At 38.2% G+C, this 18,344-nt stretch overlaps 1 protein-coding gene across 10 annotated transcripts in view; it reads left to right on the top strand.

Annotated features, from left to right (window-relative positions):
- LOC308388587 (neurexin-1a-like) overlaps positions 1 to 18,344 on the top strand; it is a 270,320-nt gene that overhangs the window by 221,035 nt on the left and 30,941 nt on the right. For 7 of the 10 annotated variants that reach the window (XM_080869389.1, XM_080869388.1, XM_080869387.1 and 4 more), the window contains 3 exons: positions 4,417 to 4,588; positions 10,348 to 10,437; positions 11,853 to 12,172. In XM_080869389.1, the coding sequence (XP_080725515.1) occupies positions 4,417 to 4,588; positions 10,348 to 10,437; positions 11,853 to 12,172 (582 nt within the window). The remainder of the gene's footprint in view (positions 1 to 4,416; positions 4,589 to 10,347; positions 10,438 to 11,852; positions 12,173 to 18,344) is intronic. The other 3 variants (XM_080869385.1, XM_080869393.1, XM_080869392.1) reach the window with 1 other exon arrangement.

The following is an 18,344-nucleotide window of genomic DNA, read 5'->3' as shown; positions in this document are numbered from 1 at the left end:
GTTTAAGGTGAAGTAGTGTAAATGTAAACGGTGAGGCCCAGTGTCTTAGCTTTCACACACACAGCCGATAAACATAATGAAAATACAGAAAATCACACATCACATCATACATTGTCAATAAATGTCAAGTTTTTTTTTATTTATTGATTTTATTATTGTATAAAATATGATTACTAGATAATAATATCTGATTAATAGACTTATAATTGTTTAAATTGTTTCCATTTGGGGATATTAATGTGTGATTGGTAGTGTCAATCATGTTTTTATCACTATATTAGCAGCTGCACATCAGGCTATTTGTGCAAATAGAAATAAATACTCTAAAGATAGATAAAGATAAAATATAAGGTGTGTGTGTGTGTGTGTGTTTCTGTAAGAGAGAGTCAAAGAGGTTTTCACAAGATCAAAGCATAAAATAAAATTGAATATGCAGGCCCGACTGGAGACAATTGCTTTGCTACAGTCCATAACGTCATTAAATTGTTTGAGATATTAGGAAGTTAATGTATCATACGGTGCTTCTACCAGGATAAAATCTCCTTTTCGTATGTGTGTATTTACAGCACTTTCTTTTTTGTGAAGTCACAGCACTAAAAAAATAATGTATGTCATTCAATATACACTTGTTTGTGTGCCTGTATATGTTGGATCCATAAATGCAGGTATATCATTGAATTATTGCATAATCTAAAGTATATGGACCACATGCTTCAAGGAAAAAAAATCCATTTTCTATCTCCTAATTATTCCATTACTTGTGTAATTTCATTAACCAAGCTTTGAGAAGAAAAAAAAAAAGAAAAAGGGAGAAGCCAAGACTCAGAGGTAATTAAAAGATAAGGTGAACAGTACAGGCTGCCTGCCTTAGCTGCATTAAGACATTTAGCTTCTACATTAAGAGCGTAATAGCCCCTCAGCATGTGTACACACATCTGACACAGCGAGGGAATGACGGAGGTGCTCTCCCACCTGCCAGCGGAGCCCTCGTAGACATGTGCACTGAAGGGAGATGTGTTGCAGTGCCGTGGCGTCAGACTTGTGAGATATGAAATGTGACGGGTGCACAATGCTTGTCATCGTGAATGACTCATAAACAAGCTAAACATTAGGGTGGCTTACACCGCGGTGTTCATTTTTGCCGAGATGGGAGAGGAGGCCCAACACCATCTCAAATATCACTTCTCACTCGCGTTCTGTTTACGTGGGTCGGGGAAATAAACTCACTTCAGTAAACTATTTCAAACGTCAGCGGATCATTCTGCCTGATCTGCTTGATCCTCAGGCAGATTATGAGCAACACACTATATTCTTTCACTGGGAATATTAATGGGAAAATATGGTTTATTTATTTATCAATGTATTATTTATGAGAAGACTGTTACCAAGACCGCTAAGTAAGTTTTATCTAAGCCGCCATTAAGGTAGTTTTATTGGCTTTCTCATATATCTGTTCAAATGTGGTTTTGTTGACATACTTAAGAAGAAGAATTATGCTTCTCCGTGCTACTGAAAATTTGAGAAAAAATAACGATAAAGACGAGTCGGTCTGCAGAGTGTTTTGCAGCTTTATGGTTAGCGCTGCAAGAATCTCGGTGGTGGTAAAATGAGGGCAGATGGGGAGTTTTAACAAGAAACTGACACCCTGAGTATTTCTGAAGCTATTCCACCACCCTCCAGCTGAAAGGATGAGAAGCATAAAAAAGAGCAGATTATAGGAGAATGGTGGATCAACTTCATCAGTTAATTAAACTCTATTGCAGCTTGATGAGCAATTAATCAAGGCGGCGTGCCGAGTGTCAGGCAGGGCTGAGTTCTTCGGATGTGAGATGTGTGCACCGTACAGTATGTTCCCAAGGGGAGCAGCCCTGTGGGGAGCAGCACTTACCAAGTGAGCAGCCCCAAAATTTTGCAGGGTGTAATGGGTTGAGTTTATGTAAGCAGCTATCAATCACTATCTGACATAAGCCTGCACCCTATTAGAGCACCAGGATTAGGCTCCTCTCATTGCTGAACTAAACTGAGAAACTGCTTGTCTGAGTTGATCGAATTTTAAGAAATGCTGAAATGTAATGCATTATTATTATTTTGGGGAAAAAAAATAATAGCGGCGGTAAAGCAAATCCTCAGAAGGCGGAGGCAATAACAGTCAAAGTTAATTACTTTAATATGGGAGACACCATGTCAAAAAGGCTCTCCATTTACTCAGCTTGAATACTCAAGCTCTTATCTTTTATCTGACATTTGACTTCCAAAATCTCATGGTGTGGTTTCTGTCCTTTGTCTTCCACTCGCTTTCATCTATCCCTTCATCTCTTTCAAGGCTTTTTTTTTATGCTATGGGAAATTTGAGTTGGCAGTTTGTGACTAAATGCAGTAAATTTATTAACAAGACCATGGGGAGCATTAGAAGTCAATTGAAGGAGGCTATTAAAAGAAGGATTTTAATTGGGTTGGTCGGTCCATTAAAACATTTTTTCTGTCTCTCTTTTTCTAAGAGCAATGACACTAAAAAAACTCCAGAATTAGTCTGTTGAGTGCGTGCTCGCCCCTTTGAAATGAAAAACTCTAGTTTCATGTTAGATTTCACACTATATGCTTAAAATAAAGTAATATCCATATTAGCGAGAGGTCTTGTATGTCCTGTCTCTCTAGCTACATTTAGCTCTGCTGAGGGCCTGCAGTCTCTATGACTCTTGCTGAATTCTTTCAAGAGGATGCAATGCAGGACAGATTACAACTACCACAAGATTTGAGTACTAACAAGTGTATAAAGATCATCCCCACACCCATTGAGATCTAAAAAAAACCCCCGAGACGAGCTGGTGTCGCTGTTGCCATCTAGATTTCATTTTTTTTCTCGGTTGGTGTTTAGGCCTGCAAGCAGTCAGTAAATTGTTTTGCTACTGTAGCTTTAATGCATTAGATTATATAATCTGTTGAAATTACATTACAAAGCATACAATTGTCCTAGTTTTGGTAACGTGGTGTGACACATTACAAATGGTTTTAATTGCACTTTAGCTCCTGGCTCTTGAGACACGCTCTACTCATTCTGCACTTTAAGGCATCTGGGCTCTGTAAGAGTGTGTGTCTGTGTGTGTGTGTGTGTGTGTGTGTGCACTGGTGTGGGTGGGGTCTTGAAAAAGCAGTTTGTGCATATGGGCACGTTAGGGATGCAGTGTAGTATTGGCTATGCTGACTGGATAATGACATGCAGAGTGCTGTGCTGCTACAGTAGGTTGAGCCTCCAACCAGATGCTCCTTTCACTGCAGCTCCTAAGCATAGAGAGAGAAGCTGCACCAACATACGCTCTCATCTTAGCTGGATTAAGCAGTAGGATTCAGGGACTTCGATCATGAACTGTAACAAAGCTTATTAGAATAGATAGGCATCACGTGAATCAATCATGTGAAGGAGTCTGCGGCTAAGCTGGAAAAAACTTCCCTTGAGACTTTTGCTTAATTTTTCTGCTCTTAAGTTTTTTTAAGTCACTGTAAAGATGCCAGTGTTCAAGCACTGATTCAGTCTAACAAAGGGCTCACAATCAGTCATATCATTCAGGACTGAATGTGTTTGTGCGATGGATGAATGGGTGAATGAAATAAATAGCATACTGCATGTTTATTGTACTTTAAAAAACCAGATGTCAGCATCGTGCAGAGGGCATCAGCCAGCACACAGCATATGCAGCTCAAGGGAAAACTTAACAAATAACCCTATAATTGCCTGAAGTGATTTTTTTGACACAACAAAAGACACAATGCACATATTTGTGTTTTATTTTTTGTTTCTTTTTTTTTTCGAAGACTGCAACTTCCAGGAGTGATACCACATCCGAGAAAAACACATATGTTGTGTTGATACGGCTGCCAGTGCAATAATCCAAACAGCCATACAGTAATCTGTCTTATGGTCAACCCAGCAGGTCTTGTAGTTTAATAAATAGACACTAAATTATATTAAACATTGTATATGCAGAGCTAACAAAAGTTCCAATAAGCACGTTTTGAAAAGTACACCTGATTACCCCTTTATGAGAAAAGCCATGCTAACGACTTCATTCATAGTTTCATTGTGTTTTCTTAGTCCATACTGATGTACAATGAAAAATTTCAGCTGATACTTTTTTTAAAATATTTTTTTCTTTTTACTGGATTCTCATAGCACTACTCATTTATAAAGTAGTTAAAAAAATAAAATAAAATAAAGTAGTTAGTGTTAATTCATTATAAAAAGTGAAAGTGCTTAAAGAATTATAGGCCACTGGCCTGATTGTCTTATAAAAATCACAGCTCTCTACCTTCCTGAAACCACCTGCTCTAATTTCGCTACAGTCCCTTAGCAATGCTGTTCACAACAATGTTTACTGATTACTAAAAAAGAAAGTGTTTTTTGTGTTCTTCTCTTTTCAGGAGAAAGGAAACATTGCCGTTGTATTTAATGTCGGTACAGATGACATTAATATTGAGGAGACGTCAAAGTTTGTAAATGATGGAAAGTACCATATAGTGAAGTTTACGAGGAGTGGGGGTAATGCCACTCTGCAGGTGGATGACCTGCCAGTCATTGAGCGCTACCCCACAGGTGAGTCACCCACTTTGCCTTTAATTACATCTGCCGCCTCCTAGAGGCGATAAAATGACCCAGATATTATCAAGCAAGCTATTAAAGCCTTATCTGTTAGGATGTTCTTATGTTGACTTGGCATGTGCTTTAATTGCTTTTTATGTTTCGGTTTCCAGCAGCTTTTGAGAGTAAACACCAGTGTTGTTGAGTTGTCTTTTCACGAAATCTTTGATCTTTGTGGTGCATCAATCTGATAAACCCGAGGGCTGATAGACTCCTATATGTCTGCCTACAAGTACAACCACCCAACCTGTCTACATGTCTGCATTACATCCCCCATATACCTAATTGTCAATGCACAGTGTATACTCATAGTAACCCAAATCATTAGACAATCCACAGACAAATTACCAGTTTTTTGTAGCAAGTAATTGTGTGCGGTTTCAGTATTTATGTGTCTGCCAATATAGCAGATTGATTGAATTAAGGTCACCGGGGAGACGGACCTGTAATAACACTGTCAAAGTAAATCTGTTGCTTACTCACAATTAAATACCAGATGATCAGCTTCATTACGGCATCTTGTTTAGACATAAAAATACACTTTGATATTAATAATTTTCACAGCATACACTACAATTACTCACAGACTAAAAGCAAGCCGGATTAATTTTCCTGGCCAATAGTGTTACTAATAATTTAAATTGTGTAACACTTCTCATAAACACAGTTTACATGACAGTAGAGGATGAATTTGGTAATTACTGCCCTGTGTAATAGGCATTTAGTAACTGAAAAAGAGTAATGTATTTTAGTAGTTTAACATTATAAGAGTGGAATAGTTTTGCTGGCACTTTCTTTTATAGTTTACTGGTTACTGATGATGTAATATACTGTGGACTCAATGTTGTGAGGGAATCTTTTGATCGATTGGGGAAAAAAAACAAAGCAATCTCTGTGTCAACACATTTGTGAGAGGAAATCTGTAGTAATCTAACTCAGCAACAACTCAACAACACTGGTATATTTGTGTAGAATGTATGCAGAATATAGAGTAGAATATACAGATATTGATGCTTCTGCCTGTGTTGTTGAACTTGATGACATTTTTAACTTGTTAAAGGCTTTGACAAAAGCTATAGATGAATAAAGGAGTGCGTAAATGACTGTTGAGAATGCAAACAGCAAAATTACTGTATGGACACGTGTAGTGGTTTTTTTTGTTGTTGTTGTTGTTGTTTTCTTATTTGTTTTTTTTCCCATGAGAGAAAAAACTGCAGCACTAAATGCAAAACATTTGTTAGATTTTGAGCACGCATAAAATGAGTGGGCAACCAGACAAACAGAAGACAAATTGAACCTGTCGCTCCTCTTTTGCATAATGTTTGGTGACCTTTTTAGCTATGACCAGTGCATTCATCCAAATGAAAGATGGTTTTTATGACTTGGACTCAACCCTCCCTGCTTGCCTCAGGTGGAAAAGAGAAACTAATGGCTTTTGACATGTTGTGGATAGGGCCGAATATACAGCAGGGTTAAATTCCCGCATCCCGTCTCAGTCTTCAAACGACAAACACCCGCAGACCAGCGAAAGCCTGATGATACATACTCGTACTCATGTCATGCAGATAAATTCAAAGAAGTTGGCGAAAACAACTTGTTGTTGTTGTTGTTGTTGTTGTTGTAGTATACATCAGTGGTGATATTATACAGACAAAGGTTTGCTGCTATGCATTTTTCAACAATGTACATTACATTACAACACATATTTGGTAGTAGAAAGTCATGCAGTACTGCAGAAAATGCAGAAAAGCATAAGAATGATACAAGACTGTCCTGTTATGCTAAGTGATGAGTTATAACTGCTGCAGGGAAAAGTGACCTATCTCATCCCCACCAATCATGCGTCAGTGACAATGCCAAGTCCAGCTACCTTATTAAGCTCGTTGCAGACTAATTACATCTAATCACAATTACTGCGCAGTTCCTCCCTGCACCCCCAGCACACAAAGCTATTATTCTCTCAGCTCGCCTGTAGTTTGATTAGTATCCATGTATGCCTCTAACGCACTCATAATAGCAGCCCTCAGCCACTCTTAGGCCACTCACAGATCAACAATGATTATAATAAGAGTAGACAGCAAAGATAAAAATGATGGCTAGAGAGTGAGAAAGATAGAGAGGAGGAGTTTATAGGGGAGGGAGCGATCGTTCTTAAAGCAAGGAAATAATTGCTTCGCCAGAGCCTCTATTGCTGCCCTGGTAATCTCATTAAAAAGTCTCGTACTGCATACTTATGGGTCATTAAAAGTCTTTAGTACAATTATTAGAATCTAAAATGCAAAATACACATGCAGACACACAACTAGGCGACTATTTGTTGTAGTTTAGCTCTCCTTCTTTTATCCTGTCCCTGCCTTCATTCTGCATCACACACAAAAGGCTCAGCAGCAACAAAAAGAAGGAAAAAAAAATCAACCCCTTCTCCTGAGCCTTGGCCATGGAAGTAATACCATCACAATGGTGCTGCCAGGCCTGCAGGGTACAGTGCAGTGTCCTATCGGAGCACCCAATGAACACACGCTGCACACAAAGATAATGGAGAAGTCCCTGGCCTTATTCTTTTACTGTTATCAGAGCGTGGTGCACTTACAGAGCTCACTGTCTCTCACTCCACTCTCCGAGCTCCGAGTTCGCTCTTTTCCTGTCCTTTTTACCTCTATCTGTCCACATCTGCCTCCGTGTCGATCTCACCCCCTGTCCTCTTTTTCCCGCTTGTGGTGTGGAGTCTGATTTATGGGATACAAGGGAAGGATGGTTAGCTTTATCCATCAAAGCCCCGTCCTATCTGCTCTGGTTTTACCTTTGTTCTATCCGTGAGCTTATTGAGCCTATTGTGCAAGCTCTCAACACCGAGGATATTTAAAAAATAGCGCAGTTAGAGAAAAGGGAGGGCAGAATAATAAAAATAATAGTGCGATTTGTGTAGGTTCCTCCTTTTTTTTGTTCTTTTTTAATTCTCCCGGCTCCATGAACAGAGGAAGCATTTGCATATTTGTTCATTTAATGTGGTGAGTGTCCTAGGGCTTGTAATGAGATAAAGCTCCCACCTTATCTGACCACTTTATTAACAAAAAAAAAAAGAATACAAGCGAGCGAGGGTAAAGCAGGTCGGTTGGGATGGCTCAGCTGAATCGCTGCTGTCTGGCAGAGGAGATAAGCCAGGCTGTCCCACACCAAACCAAATCACCACTCAGCAGCAGTCACAGGCGCCGCTCACAGGCAGGATGAATGGGCTCTGTTGCTGCATCAAAGCCCAGGGGATAGCATTGTTTAACACTTCGGTGTCCCACAGTGGGAATCAATACACGATCAGACCTTGATTATATGCACACTTAATTAACCTCAGTATAAGGATAGACTCAGTGTGCCATGGGGTACGTAGCCAAACAGATAAAGCGCAGCCGTCTTTGAAAATGGAGCATGTTTTTGCACAAAAGTAGAGGATTTTGGCACAGTGGCACGCTGTGTGTGAGGATAAGTGTGCATGAATATGTGTGCGTGCTTCTTGGGTATCTATGCGCCTGGAGCTGACACTCCTCTGTGCCTTTCTATTAGTTTCCTTGCATACTTCTTCAACAAACTGTCATCTGCGCTAAAACTCTGACACCAACATGTAAGCCTATACTAAAACTATTTTTTGAATAAAGCTTAGAATACATCAAAAACACGTCATACTGCAACCATCAAGTAACTTATATAGCATAGTCAGAAATGAGCATTAATCAATGAACATCATTTAAAAAAGGAAGGTATTAATGGGTGTTTCTCTTTTTCACTCTAAACTCAGATGTCCTCGCTGTCCTCGCAACAGCTGTAGGATAAATGTTCTCCAGGGCCCCGTTTGATGCTGACCTCTCCTCAGATGAGGTGTCAGAGTAGCAGGGAATGGTGAGGTGACATAACCAACACCCCATGACTAAGAAATGGAGATGACAGGAATTGACAAAGCCCTCAAATGTTCCATTGCAACAGCAATGAAGAATTATTCATTAATTTATCACATTCAAAATGATAGGAAGCACAGCTGTGTCTGCGTTTGTGCATGCTTGACTCAACAAATGCGCTATTTACTCCTGCTTGAGTGACGTATGCTAAAAACTGCACTACACGACTTCTCGAGGAGCTCATTAAGTCCTCTTTTTTTAGTGAAACAAGTTGAGTAGTCACAGTTAAGTTTCACAAGAAATGACAAATTGAAGTTGACATGCATTTGCAAGTTTACAAGTTTAAAATACTTTTTAAGAAAAATGTAGAAAAAGTGCAGAAACTTGATGTATGTGCTCTACAAGAGAGTTTGTCCATTACAAACTTCATCTTCCTTCCTAAACCAGTCCTATCAAATGTTACCCATTACCTTCCTGTGTGGGTTTGCTGTAATCTGGACTGTATCTGTCCAATCAGCATAAAGGAAAAGTGTTGCTAAATCTTCTTCACAATGCTATGTGCTCCACCCAGGCACGGTCATCCGCAACCAAATTTCATTAGGGGTATAGATAAGATTCAAACTGGGTTTTTTTCTTGTTTAGCTGGTCTTCAACAGTAATTCAAGCTGATGTGATTAAAAAATATATTTTTATGTATGCTCTTACTTATAAGATCTTTTATTAGAAGAGGTGTGCGTCTTTTACAAGGTTACCTCCTTTTCTTAGCAGACCTCTCCTCTAAGAAGCTATTCTCCACCGAATCATTGTTAGCTACCGGATCTTTTATCTGCCAGAACTGAATTAATATAGTTGATGGAACAAACATTGTCAATCTGCCAGAAGAATGGGGCTGACTGAATTCAATCTCAGCAGACAATACCAGGGGAAAAGCACTCAGAGACAGTGCCACTTTGCTGAAAGTCTTCTGTTCTGGAGAGGTTATTGGCGTTGACAAAAGGGTGATGCAGAGTTTGCCCTCATTAATGCCAAAGTGCCCCTCCAATACAGAGTGTCGTTTTTTTGTAGCTCTTCTTTCTCATTTATGTCACTTATTTGACTTTATGCTCTAAAAACACTTGACTGTCATTGAAACACATGTATGCGATGCTACACTCGGTCAAGCTTGTGACTTTTTCTTCTTTATGACTTGTAGCTTTTGTCAAAGCCATGTTCTTGAAGGTTTACAGTGTATGTATCTACTTTGTCTTCTGATTTCTCTCTGATTAGAAGCGTTAGAGAATTTACTGTTAGGTTTTATATGGCAAATAGTTTATTATTACTTGTCAATTAGTGTTTTTATAAATGGGGTGGGCATTTGTAATATGTGAAAGTTAAATGGTTCTCTCCTTTAAACCATAAACGGTTTATTTAATAATAAATTCAAATGATGTTCCTTTTTGAAGCTGTATAAATGTAACCAGTTTAAAAGTCAGATAAAAACAGAGGGAAATGATAAATGGGGATGGAAATATTGGGTAAAGATATTGTAATGGATGTATAAATTTGTGATTTTGGTTGGTTTTTAACATAGGTTTATTAACTTAGATGAAACATTTATATGCTAGTCCTCTTATTTTCAATTAATATAGGCCTAATTTGTTGGTTAAAATTAAAATAAAAAGAGTGAAGTTTGGTCAAATAATGTTTTAGTTAATACTGTTTTTTTAAACATACAAAACGTTTTTAAATATAAAAACCTTGTGCAGTTGTATAGCTCTAGCATTAAGTATGGATATTTAACCTTTGACCTTACAGATTGTAACCAATGAAATGTCTCTTTAAACTTTAAAGGCAACAATGATAACGAACGCCTGGCGATTGCTAGACAGCGAATCCCATACCGACTTGGTCGAGTAGTTGACGAATGGCTACTCGACAAAGGTAAAAAACCTGATTAAAATTTTAAATAAAATAATTTGATCATAACCAAGTTGTAGCATTATTTTGTAAATAATAAACCTTAAAAATAAATGTTCAGTAAAACTTTAAAATTAAAATGATTTGAACAGTTAAATTTAGTTTTTTTTATAATAATGTATTCATTTTATAGATGTAAGCTTTTTTTAATACGTGTTTATTGTCAACTTACGGTTAAAGGGACTGTAAATATGAATATAAATCCACTTACTGAAGTAATATCAGCATTTTTAAAATGTCTATAAATTCATGTCGCTTTTTGCTGTAAACATAAATTACAAATTAAAAGTTCTACATCAGTTGTTCATTCGTTGCTAAGTGTTATTTTGAAACACTTTTGAAACATGCATTTACAGTACAGCACATTACTTTAGTGTCATTTGATCTATTTTGATTAAACTGTTAGCAAAGATAAATAGTGTGCAATATCAATTGGCATCAGCATTTTGAGTCCCTTTAACATATATTGTAAATATATATACATATATATATATATGTATGCAGGACTTTAGATCAAGGAACTGTAACATAAAACAAGCTGAGTGCATGCTTTGTTTTTTTGTTTCGATTTTCTTTATTTTTTTTCTTGTAGTTAAATACCTAATTTCTATCTTCACTCAATGTGAAATTAGCGTTCTGCTTTTTTTTAATATTAATTCTTTTTTTTTTCAGTTTTCCATTGAAATTGTGTCATAAAAAGTTCTGTTTTAAATTTCATTTCTTTCCAACCATTTTTATTTTTGTTTGTTTGTTTTAATTTGGTTGCTTTTGCTAAAAGGATGAACAATAACAGTGAAGTGTCTCTTGCCTCCTGTGAGAACCTTCCAGTCCACTTCTCACAGACTGCAGCCACACATGAAGCTTTCTTGTTTTTCTTCTTTTTTTCATGCTTTCGAGGTCCATAAATGCTAAAATTTGAAGAAAAACTGAAAGATAACTTAGTTACATATATCTTTTTAGCTTTGTTATCCAATTTTGTTCAGTTTTATTTCCAGGCAATTTCCTGCAAACAAATGATCCATTTAGTCCTTTCAAGATTATGTTATCATATGTTTTATGTAGTTAAATCTATTGCATTCCCATAACAGTGCTACTTTTTCTTAATCTTTTTTTCCATGCCATTCCAGATTAGACTGACCTTTTAGCAAAGCTACATTGATTTTCTATATCCTGTGTTTATACTTTGTTTTTCTTTTCATAGGCATCTCATCGTTTAACTACAATAAATTAACAGGGTTTGCTCTACAACCCGTAATTTATTGTTCTCATTAGCCACTGGGCAAAAAAATCAGTCTTTCTGTTCTTTTATCTTGCTTTGTAAAAGTGGCCGAGTCCACAGTTCAACATTCTTGTATATATGTAACATTGTTTTCCCGCAGGGCGACAGCTTACAATCTTCAACAGCCAAACCACTATACAGATTGGGGGCTGGGAGCGAGATCGCAGTCGATCCTTTCAGGGCCAGCTTTCAGGCCTCTACTATAATGGCTTGAAGGTCTTCAACATGGCCGCAGAGGGGGATCCCAATATAAGGATCCAAGGCAGTGTGCGGCTTGTGGGGGAGTCACCCTCCTCTATCACCCCACAGTCAAGTACCACAGCCAATCGCTCAGAGACATCCACATCCATCATGGAGATCACCACCACCACAGCGTCCAGCAGGAAAGTAAAGCTGACAACACCACGAGAGCCTCAGCAAGTAAGATCTATTTTAAATAATTCTTTTTCAAGTCTCTTCTTTTCCATGTCTATACTCTGTTTGATCCTTATTGTAATGCTCTCAATGCAAAGTAATGCATAGAAAGTTAAGCGCATCCTGGATTAATATAGTACGTTTCATCGTGACAGCCACGTGAAGAATGCTCCATTTTATTCCGCCCGTCATGCGTTTTTTTTCTCCTTGAGGCCTCCGCCCTAAAAACTGAGGGAAAATAAGCACATTGTTTCACAATTGGGAGCTGCAACACACTGTTGAGCATTGCTCCTGTTTGCAATCAGATATGGCCCCATGAGGTGTGTCTGTGTTACAGTGATAACCATCATCGAGGTCCTCCATCATCTTTATCGGTCCTGCATGAGTGGTGCAGCATCTGCTGGAGCATATTACTTCTCAGATGTCACAATGTGGGACTAAACAATGCAACGCGAAATATGTGTCCTATCCAATGGAGTGGTGATCAGACCATTCTTGCATAGTCTCTGCCAAAAACAGAAGACATTGCATTTTAAACGCCTCACAATACATCAGCAGCCATGAACTGGAAATGAAAAACACTTGAAAAATGAACTGTCATGCCTTTTAGAATACTTTTACCATTGTTTCACTCACTATCCACATCATCAAGTATGCACATCATATTTATGAATTTTAATTCACTCACATAGTTTTGTGTTTTCTTATGACCGCTGCATTCTTTGTGCATTAGCTTATACTTGAGTTAGAGTACAGATCTGTATACCCAAATAAAATAAACAAATTGGGATAATATTTACTATACCTTAGTTGTGTAGTACTCGTATTTTTTCTACAACCTTGCCAAGTATATTTTGTGAATGATTGGTGCGACTGTGTAATTATTTTATCAAAGGGCAATCCATTCACTCTTAATTTGAAATTTCAGTTGGCTAGCTGTGGCCCTTTTCATCTTGTGTTTTCCTAGCTGTAAGCTGAGCAGATTGATGTTGTGGGGATCCCCAAGAAGTCTTATCCTATTATTAGTATTATGCACAAGCTGCAAAACAAAACACGGACTAACATGAAAAAACCTAAGATGGACACAGTCTAGGATTGAATGATATACAGTTAAGAGACAGCTATTTGCTCTATTTATTGTCACAAATTATGTACTGTATATTTTCCTAATGTAAGCAAGAAAGTGTGAGTGTGCCTGTTTTGCAAAGCTCTCTGCCCCTAACTGGTGGATTCTGTCCCACGGGCCCAGTTTTGCTCATGTGTTATAGATGTTTTAAAAATGTAAATTGGGAATTTAAGTCTTCTCCTTTAAATTGGACTGAATTTAAAAGCCATGTCAGTGATTCTGGAAGACCTGCTTAATTGACAATACATGTTACTATATATTCTCATATAGGTCATTAAAAGGAAGAGTTGCAGTGGCTGTATTTCGTTTTCACAGCATAAACAAGACTGGAATGTTGGAAATGCTTTCATGTTTTGTTGGTACAAAACGAAACTAGAAGCAGCGTGACCCAGGGGACGGTTTCAAGTTGTATAAACAATCAAAAGCCAGCCTCACCTCACTAATTGGAGAAATGTGCTTAAACTGAGCCAAAGCTACTCTGTGATAGTTTTCAAAATTAATTGGGCATTTTACATTATGTTAAACGCTCACAGCAAAAAAAGAAAAGGGGGGTTGGGTGGAACATGAACTGAATGCATGCAAAGTTAAAGTGATTGTCAAAATTTCAAATAATTTGAGGGTCAGATGTATTAAAAGCATGCATAGCTGCTGTAAGCTAAAACATCCCTTAGATCAGAGCTGTTACAAATATATTTTAAAATAATTTTTGGATTAGTCGCGTTGGGTACAGGGAGATCATAGCATCCCGAGGAGTGGTGGATTTAACTTCACTGAAAAATCTTCACACAAATGATTTGATTTTAATTCCTCTTTGTATAACTTGTCTGTCTTCACAGTTTCACTGAGACAACAGTTAATAGACACATGCCTCAGTCTATTTTAAAAGAAAACGTCTGAGTGCCTTCACAGTGTAACAGTGATGACTTTCATTGTTAAAAAGAAACCCATTTAATTAGTTTTCACATTAGGCCTATTGTTGTCTTCATCTAAAAATTAGTGTGAAAACGCCTTTAACCTTTAACGTTGATGCATCTGTGAAAGCAAAATTAAGCTCTTTACTGCGAAATATCAGCTATATTTAATCAAACAGCAAATTAAAATATCACGCTGTTCTGTAACGTTAGCAGACTACTAAACCCACTGCTCATTTTATGAAATGACAGACTCCTACAGATAACATGCACCTTACCTTCGACTTAGCGCAGTAAAGATTATACATTACCTCTTGTCACCTAACTCTCTCTGACCTGAGACCGGCATAATAGTTTGTGCAAGGGTCCGCAGTTGCTGACAAATAATACAATCATAAATATTGATCCGCGTGGAATGGCTTTCTCTCGGACTCAGCATGGTTCCTGAACCGCTGCAATAGCATGTAATGCAGGTGAAATATCAGACAATAGACTATAATTATATCCCAGCTCCATGCGGTGATATAAATTGCCACCAAGGAACCAAGAGATTGGCAGAAAGGAATAGCCTTGATAGGATGGATGCCCCTTTTTTCCTTGGCCTTTTCATCTGGAGTTTAAAAAGGTGATTTAAAGGACCATGACAAATTAGAAGTATAGCAAATTACAAAGAGAGGCATTATGTGCAAGGCATCTGGAAACATAGATAACTGACATTATGCTATTTTGTTAATGGGATTCTGCTTTACTGTTTTTATCAATAACAATTAACCTTGTGGAAAGTAGATGTATAGTTATTATTGTTGAGCAGTGTCCAGATCATCTTATTGTTATTGTTTTAAAAGTATACAGTATGTATGGCTGCAAGGCTTAAGGTTGATTAGTGGTGATGCATATTCATATTTAGAGACAGGCATTGTATCATCGTGTTATGCTGCAAGCTCACCTATAAGGTGGTAAAGAAGGACTGGAAGTAAGAAAATAGTCAAGTCAACTAAAGAGCGGTTCAGCGATGTAGGTGGAGAGATGAATGAGGCATGCAAAAATGTGTGCATTGGGAGATGTCAACGCGTTCGGTTTGATTCAATGTGACAGCCTTCCTATGGCGAGCTCCTGCGGTACGACATTACTGTCTCAGGACACTACAGTAAAAAGAGATGGTGCATTCACTGTCCTTTCTGTTGAATAGTCAGCATTTATTCATTGTCCAGCTGTTCCATCTCCCCTCTGATGTCGAATGCAATTCACCGAATGCTTTTATATCCTAAGAGCCTCACATTACTGGGACACATACATTTTTAGTATGGCAGGTCCCAGTGGATATAAAATGGCTAACGCAGGCAGTGGCAGTATCAGGCTATAACCACTGAACCTCGGTGAAAAAGGTGCCCTGGAAAATGCCGGCCAGACTGTCAAAAGGAGCAGTTGGATCCAAAATATTAAGAAAAACATATCTGAGACCTTTTATACACATGCCTAGCGATGCGAAGTGATGACTCAAACCACAAAAAAAGTGTAGTTAGATTTGTAAGTGGCTGCAACCTACAGCACTAAATTTCTTAGGAAAGTAGCAGCAATAGCCTTCATAATGTAACTTAGGATGGTGCAATCCATCCAGTCTTTTATTATTTGACTGGATTATTAATAAATGGCTACAGCTTAATGATGTGAATTAAACTAATTAATGGTCAAAACTATTTATTAACTTTTTTTTTCCTAAAAGAAAGAAAACAGTGTATTTTGACTTTCTCCAAGAGAGCTCAACAGGGTTAGGGTTATCACTATAATGTCTTGTCACTATAAAGGGCAGGGATAGCTCAGTAGGTAAAGTGGTCGCCCCATGATCGGAAGGTCGGCGGTTCGAATCCACTTAACGGCTACCCTGAGGTACCCCTGAGCAAGGTACCGTCCCTACACACTGCTCCCCGGGCGCCTGCTTAGTGGGCTGCCCACTGCTTCACTGAGTGAATGGGTCAAATGCAGAGAAAAAACAAGTAATTTCCCCATGGGGATCAATAAAGTATCCATTATTATTATTATTAATGTCTTATGCTTACCTCATATGGTCGTTCATACTCAATACCTACCTAATAAACAGAATGTCTGTATTCGGCCATGCAGCCCTGCTGTGCACATGTTGTGAAAATTCAAGCACAGTGAAACCTTTCAGTGACATCGGCTCTGCAGACTTAGGGTGTGTCTTCTTGCCTCGGCCTGGTTACTTCCTAGGGGGAAGATCCTGCTAGTGGTCATTATAATAATGATTTTAAAGGGTCTGTCTTCTCAGGTGCCCTATCAAAAATGCTTGACTGGGGTTATATGGTGATTGAATGCCGAAGGCCTTGACTTATGGGTAACATTACATTATAGTCATTCTTCTCAAGTCACTGGGTGTCCACACTTGCTTTATTAACACGGCTATTATCGTCTTAGAGCACACTGGCATAATCAGGAAAGAAGTTCACCATGGGAAAAAAGCTAATGAGTCAGAATTGTTATTTTAATTGTGATACAAATTTTACATCTGCCTAAAACATAATTGGATTAATACAAATTTTAGGGCCACTCCAGTACAAAAGAACCAGATATGATCTTGTTTTTATTTTGATCATACGATCAATCTGACGAGCTTCCCCGACCAAGATATTAAACGCTTGGGTGTCAGATTGTGGCTTGTGAGGGGAAGGGAGCTGATTGTAAGCACTGGACTGTCGTGTTTTGATAAAGTGTCTGCTCCCTGCAGTGGTGCCTGGTAACATCCAATTAAACAGTAATGAACTTGTGTAAGCTTTCGCAAACAACGGCACAGCTTTCACTTGTCAGATTTGAACTATTTTAAATCCATCTTCATTTTTGTCCCACTCAGTCCCCTAACCCTTTCCACCAATTACTGAACAGAGCTGAACTTTGTGTAAATTGAAAAAAAGAGATATTGTGTGTGTGTGTGTGTGCACGTATGTTTTTATATGTACTGATGTCCTTTTGACCCCAAGCTGCCCACACACAGAGGTCTAAAGGTAAAACTAGCAGCCAGTGGTCAGGCACTGCTCAGTGTTTGTAAATTAGATCTTTTCAGTATCATCTCCTCCTTAATAAAAACATTTAAATATGTCTGATGGCAGTTTGGGATATAACAGCATCTTAAATAAGAAATAATTATTCGTACTTAGTTAATGCTTCATTCAAACCACTGAGTACTGAATGCTATTTACCTACCAGCTCCAAAAAGAAAAGAATAGAAAAAAGAACAAAGGGGGGAAACAAAAAGATAAATACTGCTATCTACCAGAGCCATTGAGTGCTTGTGACAGTGATGGATCCTCACCTGCACCGCTCTGTATTATCAACCCTGGCCAGTGCATATGTATATAAATCTCTGAAGCTTTCCTAGTGTGGGGCTGCCATCCACCATCCACCAATGTTGTCCTCCAGCAACATCCTCCAGAGTTGGTAATGGCTGCAGGGGAGACACAAGGACACAATCTTCCAGCAGAAATATGTACAGTTCAAAGCCATGTTACACATATGTGACCTTCAGTTTGGTATAAAGAACCTCTAGTTTCTTTCTATTGGTTTTACATATGGTGGTTCAATTTTCTGAAGCTTGTTTTTTCCTTTCGCATACATTAGAAAATGGAGAAAACGTAAAAGGTTCATAATAATATAAGTAGGACACACTGTCTGGCATCCATGATTATAAGAACTAATTTTGTGTCAGGCCATACGGGAGATGTTAAGCTTTTCCCCTAAAGAAATGAAAACTTTTACCTAATGATGGCGCTAAAAGAAAACTCACAGGATTGCTCAAGTCATTTAAATTTCTGCTCTAGGGACCTTTAATATCAGATATGGGAAAACCTTACAGAAACATAGCAGTAATTTTGGATGTCATATGACATTTCACGCTTGCTATGTTTCTTTCATAACCTTTTTGCATTGTACAATTTCAGTTTTATAGCTTGTTGCTGGTGAAAAATCAAGAAATGCAGATTATAGCCTGTTCCTAGGGAGAATGAATGGCCAGTATGTCACATCATTGCCACCAAATAGCCAATTGCCCCCACTATTTCTGAATTAACCCTGGGTGAGGTGGGTGTAATGGCCATTCAGAGGAAGCGAGGAACATTCAAAACACATTGTG

Source organism: Rhamphochromis sp. 'chilingali' (genome assembly GCF_963969265.1).
Source record: "Rhamphochromis sp. 'chilingali' genome assembly, chromosome: 20".
In the NCBI taxonomy this organism is placed as follows: Eukaryota; Metazoa; Chordata; class Actinopteri; order Cichliformes; family Cichlidae; genus Rhamphochromis; species Rhamphochromis sp. 'chilingali'.
Note: the sequence above shows the minus strand (reverse complement) of the source record. Positions and strands in the feature narration are given on the sequence as shown.